Here is a 12,621-nt window from a genome sequence, read left to right as displayed (position 1 = left end):
ATAATCCTTATGGGATAATAAATGAGACAAAAATGTAATTTTCTGGGAAAAATGCACAACTATAGCGAGGCACAGTGGACAGAGCATGATGGTTTTGGCCAAGTTGCTACCTCAGAGCCTAGATACTTTACAACTACTGATGGATGGTTTAGAAAGTACACTGTGTCCATGACCTAAAGCTTAGGAAAGGATAATGAATGCAACAAGGCGACAACTCAAAAGCATAAGAAAACAAAGATGAGCATGTCGTCCTGACCTTAACCCAAGCGAGATGCCATCCCAAAATTATTAATCAACTAAAACAGCTTTTTGTCATGTCTCATAACATCTATAACAGTCTCAGAAAACTTTTATTTTATAAAATGAGTTTGTACGAATCTTACTAAACTTACCAAACTCAAAAGCTCACTTAATTTGAAAAAAAAAAACAAAACCCCAAAAAACCCCCAACAACAACAACAACAACAACAACAACAACAAAAAACTGTCAGGCTTTTCCAGTGTTATGACTAAATGTGTTAAATAAAGTCACGGAAAGTAAATGTGTTTATTGCAGACTGTGTGACTAAAATGAAAGATCGGGCCACATTTAAGAGCAATCAAATCACAAATTTTTTCTTGTAACCTGCAAGAACCTGATTGCTTTTAAAATATTGGTAATTTTGGGTGGACTGTGTGCTGGATGTTTGCTTGCAATGAATGACAAAGTTAAAATAGACTGTAATTATCTGCTATGAAACTAGCTGGAACTCACTGGGTCCCCTACAGATAAATAAACACACCCCGTAGTCTGTGTTTTCCTTCTGAACATAATGTGTATTATTTAATCAGATGAGGAGAAAGTCATAAGGGCAATACCCCTCTGATCGGATGTATGGATTGACACCAGTGAGACAAACATCATTGCGACATGTAATATATCCATGTACACATTATCACGATAACAACTCAGAGCCATTCTAAAACATTACCAAAAATGCTCTGGTAGAGGAGAAATCAGGCACCTCATAGGTGCAGTGAGCCAAAAAAACAAATGTGACTTCCCTCTGCTGTGCACTTTGTTTAACAGAAAGCAACTACAGAGGTTTGAAAATAGAAACAAGCACGCTGTCATCCAGGCGTGTCGCCTCCCGGTTTAAGTCGACAGCTTCAAGCTCTGCCAGTGACAACAATGATTGTAAGGCTGTTGACACAGTGCGATTAAGCAGCAACCATCCGGCCTCCTTGTAGATTCTCAAAACTACACACAGGGTCTTTCTAATCTTTCCCAAGCATGACTAAAAAATGTAAGAAGTGGATGAGAAACTGACTCAACGATGAGGAAATTCTTTATACACAGGGAAGTCAAATGGCGAGAGAGTACACTGGAACCTGAGACTTACGAGGAACTGATGAATCATAAAAAATTAAATTGATAAATAAACTGTGTTACAGACTAAACCTTGTCCCCATATGCTGGTCAAGCTTTGAATGAACTATTAGAAAAGCTCATCAGTTAGTCTAAACAGTAATTTCCCAACCAATCTATTTTTTTTTTTCTTAACACGACCTTTAACCGTTTTATATCATCAACCCTGACATCTATGAGTAATGACAACTCCGACGCATTACTCATAGGAGGTATAGGGATTAATCCACTATGGCTAGGGTTCATTAAGCCACACTTATAAAGAAGCGACTAAGTCAACTTTATTTCATGAAACATACCATTAACATCATGATCACCTCTTGACTTAAAGCACAGCCAAGAACCAAGGCTGGAAATACAAAACCCAAATCCTAGCAACACACTTTGCATGACAAACTTTCTAAAACTGAAGTAGCTATGATTATCATCTACAGATAACATGGCCTCCTGCTATAAATGCTGTCCATAACTTTATTTACATCCATGCACATTTGATTGCTTAGATAAAAGGGTGATTTTAATCTGCTCCAGCAGTATTAGTACTACACGTGTGTATATATGTATATTAGTTTGTTGATGTAATGTGGGTGCGGGCCTGCATGTGTGATTAAGCCACAGTGCTAATTGATCAAAGGCTCCAGGCAGGATCCTTTGTAAACACAGCTCATTTCCATTCTGCCAACTAACTTACCTGAGCTGTTATTTGTTATTATTTGAAAAGGGTGTGACGCTTTAGTATTACGAGAGAAACTCAACAGCCAAGGAGGCTCAACTGTCTTGTTTGCGCCTCCTGGTTGTTGAACTTCTAACATTTCTAATAATTGTTAGTAATAATTGTAGTACGCTTTAATTTTAGACTCTTCCCAAAAAAATCTCATTGACTTTAAAAAAAATCAAAAAAAATCAAAAAAAAAAAATCACACTTTCAGAGAAATTACCATGGTCCTATTCACGAAAACTTAAGTTTGGCTTCAGAATAACTGAGAAAGTACTCACTGTACCCAAACAGAAAAAAAGAATGAAAAACAAGTGTTGGTGACATGATATGACCATGTGGCACGTATGTGGTAAGCCTCTGCACTCAATCTGTTTATAGTTTAGTCTTAGACCTGCCTCTAAACGCAAACTAGGCCTCAGGAGTACCAAACCAAGACCCTGATTCTTAATTAAGAAATATGATTAACAAAAAGTTCGAGCAAAACACCATGCCTTTCTGTACACATCAAGATTTTTAAATTGTGAATGAAGAGTAAATCCACAAAATAAAAGGCATGGATTTATTTCTGTAGAAGTGAAACTATTACCGCACACACAGCTGGTTTTCCACAAACAGTTTTGTGTTCAACATGTCCAAGCAACTAAACCAACACTGTGGATGGTGTTAATCATAATTCCTCCAAATCAACCCATCTCTCACGTCACAAGGTATTGTTATTCACTTTCAAACTGAATGAATAATTTTATGACTTACAAAATAAAGGGTTTTCCTTTCCAATTTGACCTAGGCCAAAAAGAGCGTACTGTATATACTTCTCAGATATCAGTAGCTAAAAGTGCAAGCTATACAAATAAAATGTGACTAATCGAGAATAAATTCAACCACCATTTACTTGTGTTGTGTTCAAAACAAGTAAAACCTTACTTTAAAGTCAAGATGCACATATAGGTGAGCTTTGATTGGCATTTTCCTGACTTACCAAGCCTAAATCCAAACCTTGAGCCACTCCCCTCCCTATTCCAATAAAATAAGATGGATTAACAATAAGAAAAAAAGTTTTAAGTTTAAAGAACATTTATTAATATGAAGGTGTGATGGCCAGCTAGGTTTACTGTAGCCATTCAACACTGTGCCAAACTGAAAAGGTCAAAGTCTGAAGGCAGATCACTCTGTACCTAAATGAATCAGCTCGTATGTCTCGTTCTAAAGTACCACATAACAGTCAGATCTCATCTTTAAAAACAAACAAAAAACAGGGGAAAAAAACCCCACGATTTTCTCAGTATCACTCTGGGACACAGCCATTATGTAAGGCAAATCAAACATGTCTCATCTGTCATATTCAAGTATTCACAATAGGATAAAGTTATGTGCTTTAGTCTTACCAGACACCAAGCGAAATGAGTAAAGCAGTTAAATAGCTCTGCATTTCTTACCCTGACTGAGAGGCCATGGCCCCAACCACTGAAACATTGGAAAAAGGAGGGGAGGAGGTTTCACAGGATCTCCCAGGAATTCAGAAGTATTCTCGTCATGACTTGTCAGCCTGAATTTCCACACAAACCACCTCCAGTCAAGAAAACCTGACCCCTCTTTTTCAAATCTAGATGTATCTGTGGGCGTCCAGCTGAAAGAATGTGACTAAAGTTTCTTTACTCGACTGGAAGGTACTGTGTATTTCCTTGGAGTGGAGACAATTCTGACTTAGGGAGGGGAGGCGACTGCTTGTTCTCGGGAAATACCATGTTGGCAAACAGCGGGGGTTGGTCACATGCGAGGTGAAGGCTACAGAAAGCAGCAGCAGCTTTTGTTTCTGTTTTGAAGATAAAGCATGCATGAAAAATGAGAAAAGTGAGGTGAAAGAAAGAGGTTAATATTGAATAAATGCGAGGGTATTTGTGCTATTTAAATGTTTGGAGTGAATGCAATAGATAAATTAGGGATAAGAGACCTAATTTCTCATGTCTATTTTTATAGAAGAGTGCCTGATGTTTGACTGAGAGCACTTTAGGCTGATTTTAATCTTTAAACCCCTCAGAAAGTAGCAGAGGAATAATTTAATCTGAGATAACAAAGCAAGGAGCACAAGCCATCAATTTGAAAAGCTTGCTGAAACACTAATAGAAACACAGTTTTGTTTTGTTTTTAAAAAAAAAGGGGGGTGACTAATTAAACCTTTAACCCTTTACAGCCGATCGGAGCGGGCACGCTCCATTTTGCGTAACTATTTTTAAATCCCGGTAGCTCTGCAACCACGTAAGCTAGCGCAATAATTTTTTTTGCATATGAAACTGGAGGAGTTGTACTTACATCTTATGCCATCAGCTTGTCCTAGGTCACAGTTTCCTTCCACATATAGCTTTGCAAAAACTGCATAAAAATCACTTGCAGCAACAAAAACATGATATTCCAGAAACACGCTTCGCCGATCCGATCAGCTGTTTGTAACACTTCCTACGTCCATCAGCGCGAACTATCACATGACCGCATGACCTGCCCTAAACCGGAAGTGACGTCATTTTGCGGAAATGTAGTTTTTTTACGATCGGGGCCTTATGAGCCTATACTTGTGTTTTAAAAAGTTATGTTTGACTTTATGACTTTCTGTGTCGTTTCTGGGATGCTTAGGACTCATATTGCACTGCTGGAAATAGTTTATTTTGATGCATATGCTGTTATTTTGCAAATTTGCACTATAATATTTATTTTCGTTTTTCCTGCAGTGTATAAAAATTGGTGTATTTCAAAAATAAAACTATGAAGACACTCAAAATAAATTTCCTGTGGTGGGAAACTAGTTTGTGCAACTTTTTTGTATTTACAGTTTTGAGGGATGAGCCTCTTAAATTTCTCTAACTAGAAATATATGTTAAAAAAACAAAAACGATTTTCAATTTTTTTGTAGTTTATTGCACTTTTTTGCAATTTATGTAATTACTATGCACCTAATGCAGACATATTATTAAAGTTTGGGCTATAATGGTTGTATTGATGTATAGCAACTTGAAATGCTCCCAAAAATGGCTCCACAGCATGTAAAAATATAATATAAGCTCTGGCGGACTTGGTTCTATGGTAGGTCTTAAAGGGTTAAGGAATCTTAAAAGATCACCTAGTCTTACTGAACCTTTTTACACCCTATTCTTACACACAAAATTAAGAAGGAGTGAAAAATTAAAAAGGGGATTATTGCGAAGGAAATTAATGAGCTTGGCCTTAAGGAAATGATTTCCACAACCGCCATGCTGGCCAATTAGAGCATCTACAGGAAAACGGGACTGAAGAAACAGCGAGAAAGGGAATAAATTTCACCTCTCTCCGAGAATGGCACAGTCCACCTCCTCCCATAAAAGGAGATGTTATTTTACACCGCAAAGCCTCTCCTCCAAGTGATGTCACGGCCCTCAGCACAACCCAGCCAATCAGAGCTGCTCTTTCCATCAACAACCTCCCCCCACCCCCCACTATGCCCTGGAGCACAGGGCAAAGCACCCATGCAGCCTGTTAAAGTCACAGCGCTTAGGCATCCAGTATGCTGGGTGTAACAAACATGAGGCTTTTTCAGATGATGACGAAACATGCTGACAAGTGTGGCATCACCGCAAGCTGTGAGGATTTTTATCTGGTACACAAGCTGACAAAATGATGCCACTTGTGTTCTTGACTTTCAGCAGATGTTTATCATTAATCAAGAACATTAAAGGGCGGGCTTTTAGGTACAAGTGTTAAACATTCATTTATTGCTTTCAACAAAAATATATCTGAATTTGATCACATCTTTACAAGGTTTTGCCCTCATTATCTGAGGGTGCTTTGATTTAATTGCAGAGAAATTCAACTTCAATAATCTCATAAATTATGACAGTTTTACATTAATTCTATGCTGACTGTGCCAATTCTTCCCCACACACAATGATGCACGCTGTGCTGTTTGCTTGTGGCGTTATTTAAAGTATTAAAACGAAGGCCGGTCTCCAAACTTTGGGAAACTCCATTTGATGGACTTTATAATAGACACAGCTGATATAAATAGTCATCAATGGATACCAAGGCTGTACAGTCCTGCCAACAGCTGCATGTCTGTATCATCAGGCTTACGCTCTTAGAGATACTGTACTGGCTGGAATTATTTCCCATTCATGCTGAATCTGAAAGCACAGTGTGTTAGTCTGTCATTTCTCAGCACTTCCGGCAATTACATATGCCCTCTACTTTTATAAATAGAAGCAAAGTACTACCCTGGGAGGATTTAATCAATGACCAGGCTCATGAAGTAGAAAATGTTAACAAAAGGTTTACTATGCACATTACAAATGGCTCTAATTTTGTATTAAAAGCTATGAGCTGTATGTACATCAATTCATTTTGGATATTAAAACATAAATATTGCATGTTCAGTGAGTCTTGGTTAAGCAAAACTACAAGTGTCATCGATCATAACTGGTTTCCAGGACTTTACAGCACCTTAGATTGCTCTACAGAAAGTATTCTGTAGCAGGTGCAGATGGACAGCCAGTGCCACCACCACTACCACCCCCAGTGCTTTTGAAGCAAACCTGCTGACTGCAGGAATTCCAGAGGGAGCGTCCATTCAAATGCAGCAAACCTGCCCTCTATACCAGCTGTTTGGTGAGGACTACAGGCAAAAATCACATGCAGCTAGGGCAAGAAGACTAAGAAGAAGTGTTGGGAAAAACTGGAGTGGCTTTCAATCACTAAAACATGCAATACTTTTCATTAAGAAAACCCTGCAAGCCATATTTCTGTATCAGCATTTCAAGAGGAAAGAAAAGGGCTTGATTTTCCTTGAGACTTTTATATCAAAGTGCAGATGAGGAATTTTTGAAGAGGGCAGTATCTTAAATTCCCGCTTCAATTAAAAGAATTCAATATTTCTATGTGGCTGCACATTAGCTCCAATTAGCATATCAAAACAAGTCTCGGGTCTTGATTGGCATGTTCTCTAAACAACTGCTTATGTCCTTTCATTAAAGCAGGATTGAAGCATTTGAACTGACTCGCTGCCTGGAAAGCCTCCACTCAGCAGGCGTGCATTATCTGAATAAGAGGGAACTGGCAGCATTTACCAATCACAGGCTCAGTGCTGAGACTGTTGTGCATGTACACAGCTAATTAACTCATATTAATTTAGGAGCTTTTTATGTTTAACATTCAGTAAAGCTGTTTACCAAGAGCAAAACGGTAAATCAGTCTCTTCATGGCACTGTGAAACAGATTTAAAAAAAAAAACAAACACTTAAAATAGTCATTTTCTAAAGCTTTTCTAAAGCTCTTCTAAAGAACTTGGGTATCTAGTAGGCAAAGTAAAGTAGTAGGTAAAATATACACTCTAAAATCTAGAGTAACTCTTACAAACAAAGCTAAAAAGTACCAGGCTCGAAAGCTCATTTGGATTTTACCTAGGTAAACATTGTCACGTGAACTCAGAAACAAAAGAAATGCTCTCACTTGCAGGTTTGACACAGATAACATAATGTTCAGTGTACTTTTTAGGCCACATTGTTAGTGGAACATGACACCCAAGCCTCAGTTATCTTGGCAACATTTCCAAAGGATCTGCGTCATTCAAGCTCTTCAGAAGGCACAACACAAGCCTGTCAAGGGGTTTTTCATTTTTAACCTGCTTCTGATCTATTGTACGATTTTTAACTCAGCAGACTGAGCAGCAGTATACGAATAATATTTAAGCAACATGGATTATACCGCAGAGAGAGAGAGGGAGAGAGAGAGAGAAGAAGCCATTTCGTGAATATGCATTTCATAAGGTTTTAGCTACCCATCTTGAGTCTATCAGACCTTCCTTTAGTGTGATGAAACAATCTACCGAAGAATAAACCATTCCTTAGTTAGTCATTTTTTACCTTAAAGAAACTACAATTATCCAGTCAAACTAAATCTTAACCTTTAAAACAGCAAGCACTTTGCAAACTAAAACTGTAACAACATGCAAAGATTTCCTGAAGTTAATAAAAGGTCAAACAAGACTGTAGTTCTCTCTGTGTAATAATTTCCCATCCATCAGTCTCAGCTGTATTACTCAGAGAAAAGTCTGCACTACATCTAAAGCTGAAATGTCTATCACTAACCTCCAAACATCCAATTAAACTCTCTCGTAGCTAGAATAAAGGCTCAGTTGTGGTTAAATGGAGGAGTGAAAACCTGCAATGATAAGCCAATTAACTGAAGTGCTGTCGAAAAATGAATCAGCAAATATTTTTGATAAGGGCACTGAGCGGAAATTTTCGTAATTTCTAATCAAAAATGTGCTGGTTTCAGCTTTTTTGGGCTTCACACTTGTTGATGTGAACATTTGAAGCATCACCAAGGAAATGGGTGTAAATATATACAAAGCACTTTTCAACATTTTATAAAAGAAAGAAAGAACATAAATCCATGAGATTAATCAATAATGAAAATAACTGGCAGCTGAGCCCTAAAATGTAGACAATTATTTATGCAAAATGTTTACATAAGACGCTTAACAATATAAATCTACAAAATCCACATTTTATCTGCGTATTGCATAAATTCATACCTCTGACTCTGGGATTTGTTTCTGTTTCTGTTCCTAATGCATTTGTTATTTCCTTCAAAGCACTTATCCTGCTTAAAACAAAACAAGAAGAACATACTGTGGCAATGAATTTCACTACTATTTGAGACATATTACTGCTGCCACCGAAAAAGACTGAGGCTATTATCGTTCCACTTTAAAAATAGTATTATAAAGCAGTATCTCACAGCACCAATCTATGCCAGATCTGTGAAATGAAATGGCCTTAATGAGCTTCACCTTCACAGGACTGTAAAGCCACATGAGAGTTTAACTCGCATCGCTGAGAACAAAAGCTGAAGAACAGATGCATGAGGTCAGGACACAGTGAGCAGCATATTTCTCTGCTGCGTGAGCAACAGTACTGGGGGATAAAAAGAGAGCTGCTGATGTCTGATTAGATTCGGGCTAATTAAGCTGGCAGACTCAGAAAGAGCCTTCAAACAAGTTACTCTCAACAAGCTTCTCTTTGTACAGGAAATAAGATTTGATTATGAAACTTACAAACCTTAGCTGACCACACAATTAACTTGTACTTTGGGTCAGGTTAAAGAGGAAAAGGTAAATGCTAAAAAGCTGTAACATCTGCACAATGCATAAACCAGACAAGCGCAACACCTTAAAACCATTTCTATCATCAACAGAAGAATAGCTTTTCTCTTTAAAATTGTGGCTAAAGAGGCAATTCTAAGCTTTGGATTAATTTTCCTCAAATGTAGGTGCTCAGATTTGAAATTGTGTACAATGGGCTGCAGTTGAACAGTCTGAAACTAGACATTGCTCACTTCCCAAATATCCAGCCAGCAAAACAACAGTGGAGTACATCAGGACTGTACAATAGGTGTGCCAAAGCCAAAGAAAACATGCATGCACTGCTCTGTCTGGAACAGACAAACAAGTCGCATAACATCTCGACTGAATGTGTGCCCTTCGCCTTGGCCACAGGGGAAACTGTTAAACTGAAGCCTCACAGCAAAACCCAAACAGGAAGTGAAGAGGATTTCACAGTAAGCCGCGTCACCAGTAGCACATTTACACATTACTGCCAACAAGGTGTTTACATCGCTGCTCCAGGAACCCTTTCCCCCCTTTTTAAAGATTCTTTTAAACTAACAAAGCTGGTATCTAGAAGTCATCTAGCCTCAGTTGAATGTCAAGTATGCTTAAGGTTTTCTTTGGTGCTTCGGTGTCCGGAAACCCAAAACAAAGACTATCACATCCAGACAATGTACAGTCACATGCATCAACCTTATCTCTCTGCTCAACACTTTCATTTAAAAACAAAGGCATGACACATATATGAGCTATTTTTAACAGTTTAAAATAGCATGTTTTACCTGGATTAATTTTCTGTCTACAACCTTTGAAGTAGCGCCAACACTTCAGTTCAGCTTTCTAACTTACTGCCATCAACACAGCTCTTCAAGCAAGCCTGGTGATGGCATTATGTTTCAAGCTGCTACTAAGAGTATTTCAATTGTATAGTCAAACAAGTGGGTGACCTTCTGTGTATTAAAATACAGTAAGAGCGCCAACCAAGGGCTACACTGTAGTTAAACTACTTAACAGCGCACACAGAAGAGGTTTTAGCCTTGTACCAGAGGAAAATCACCACGTCGGTGAGACATGAGGTGTAATTTACTAATGCAATAAACTCATTATTTGTTAAAAGCTGTCTGTAATGTAGTCTAGTCATAGTGTATAATCACCTCTCAAAGGTCCATTTTTTGCTATAAAAACCCCAACTTTATTTACTATTTGTTTATCTTCTAGAGTGGAAGCTGGAGTTTCAGACTGCACTATTGCCTGGCATTTTCAGAAAATTATTGAATATAAAACAGCAGTTGTCCTAAACCAGCCAAGTACTGCAGCTCACTCCACTGTATGAGGGGGGGGGGGGGGGGGGGGGGAAGAGTTTTTTCTCTGACATAATTGAATCCGACTGCAATATCAACACTCCTGTTATGTCTACATAACAACAAATCAACAACTGCAACCACAGTTCAAGTACAGCTTTTGCTCCATCCACCATCTGACTAAAGTTGCTGAGCCGGTTCACAGCTACCTGCCGTGAACGAGTTCATGACCTTAGGGCATGAACTCGTCCCCCCTCCCGACTAAGTGCAGCCAACCATAATAAGTCAGTTGGTTGCACTTTCCTTGTCTCCATGCGTCAAGCCCATCCCTCCACATGCGTGCATGAACTACCAGTGACAAGTGTTAAGAGGAACTCTGGACTTATCACGCATTTTCTGGCCCTTCCCCCCTAACTATGGCACGTAAAATGGCTTCCTAGAAAAGCACATCAGCTGATCCTTCGCTCAACCAAAGCATACATTCGGATTAACTGTGCTGCCCTTCTCCCCAGTGTTGATTTTCCATGCAAATAAAGACTTTGACTGGACACAGCAAGGAGTGGCACTAGGAGTTAGTAATACAATAAAGGAGGAGGATACGAACCTAAAACTTTATGCTCGTCGTCACTGTGCGAAAAATAACGAGTATCAAGAGCCAATGATTACCTAAAACGACCATAAACTAGCACAGAAAGTACAAACAAGTAGCACTTATGTCCCATTGTTTGATTCCCCAGATGCTTTTTAATGGAGAGCGAATAGTCTGTATTTCAAATGCAAAGGAAACATAGTATGTTTATCATTTGCACGTGTAGTATCATATAGTTATGCCGCCGTCTGTAAGAGCAAACTTAGGTGTACAAGTTATGTCAGCCACGGATAAACACAAACATCAGTCGTCATGACCTGTTAGCTGCCATGACAGGAACAAAAACATTACTCCTATCACCGCGATATTTTCCCCTACTTCCTTGCATAGAAACGTATAAAAGTAACATCTACCCTTCCCATCCATCGAATAATTAAAGTCTCCTTCCACCAGAACACCAAAGCAGGTACAATGTCTAACCAAATCATTAGCAACTGGCTAGCACGCTACCTACACGACTACCTGCATATCTGCTTTAGCATAACGTTAGCTAGCCGGACCCTGCTAGTAGCGTATTAAGGCTAGGCTAGCTAGCCCTGAAGCTACTGTTTTTTTTTGGCGAAATTCTAATTAGCGTTCACTTCAAATATCAGATACCCTCTAATGCAGTAAAACACCAACTAACGTCTTCCATCAAAGTTGGCATCCTTACCTCTTGTCTTCTTTTTAGGCCCAAACCATTCTAGCTATTGGAAAGCTCTTTTTCTCTTTGTCTTTTCCACTTCCAGTTACACGCAAAACGGATTCAGAAAAAAAAAATGCTCTAACGGCTAAAATACTAAAACCAAGTGGATGGTCTTCATCTTTTCCTTAAAACACGACGACACATCGAGAGGGAAACAAAATAAAAATCATTTTCTCTCGCGTTCATTTTTTTGTTACTCCTGAACTGATAGGTAAGACTGCTAGCTAAGTTAAGCAGCCAGCAGGTACCACCACAGACAGGACTGAATGCATGGATGGCAAAGCGGTGGTGCATTTGCGCTGTCGGAAATCTGTCAATCCCACCATCCGACACAGTAAACACTGTCATAAAGTAAATCTTAATTAACACGTCAGCACCGCTGACGATGTCTTTAAAAACACGATTGAGCCTTCTTAGCAGTTGCGAGTTTTATTTTATTTTTATCGTACCCCTCGGATAGCTCTAAGTAATTCCCATTCGGTGTGAATGCAGCATTTCTGTGACGCGCAAGGTTGACCAGACTTTGACGTTTAGGAAATCACGTTTCATTGTTCCCTGATTGTACCATGGACAGCAGGTTATGACAAACCGTACCCTGCTTTTAATTCATAGCTCATCTAATCTTCAACACACACCCTAGTTATCTAGATTTAGCTGCCCGCGTCTATGATTAATAAGTAAATACGTTTTAAATAGTAATATGATTCATTTTTAATCTTTCAAACAATGAC

The 12,621-nt window shown here is 38.8% G+C and overlaps 1 protein-coding gene across 2 annotated transcripts in view; it reads right to left on the bottom strand.

The window, feature by feature from the left end:
• aff4 (AF4/FMR2 family, member 4) overlaps positions 1-12,159 on the bottom strand; it is a 28,651-nt gene extending 16,492 nt beyond the window's left edge. The window contains exon 1 of one of the 2 annotated variants that reach the window (XM_086309205.1): positions 11,858-12,159. Coding sequence is in view for 1 of the 2 variants with exons in the window: in XM_086309204.1 (XP_086165330.1) it covers positions 3,563-3,579 (17 nt within the window). In the remaining variant the exon portion in view is untranslated. Of the gene's footprint in view, positions 1-3,562; positions 3,804-11,857 lie in introns of those variants that run through there. The other variant, XM_086309204.1, reaches the window with a different exon arrangement.
• Positions 12,160-12,621: the final 462 nt, after the last annotated feature.

The sequence above is a fragment of the Aulonocara sp. 'chitande type north' Nkhata Bay genome, linkage group LG10, assembly GCF_057382095.1.
Source record: "Aulonocara sp. 'chitande type north' Nkhata Bay isolate Kocher_YH1m ecotype deep benthic linkage group LG10, A_spYH_male_GT1.1, whole genome shotgun sequence".
NCBI classification, from domain to species: Eukaryota; Metazoa; Chordata; class Actinopteri; order Cichliformes; family Cichlidae; genus Aulonocara; species Aulonocara sp. 'chitande type north' Nkhata Bay.
The sequence above is the reverse complement of the archived record's forward strand: the minus strand, read 5'-3'. Positions and strand labels throughout refer to the sequence as shown.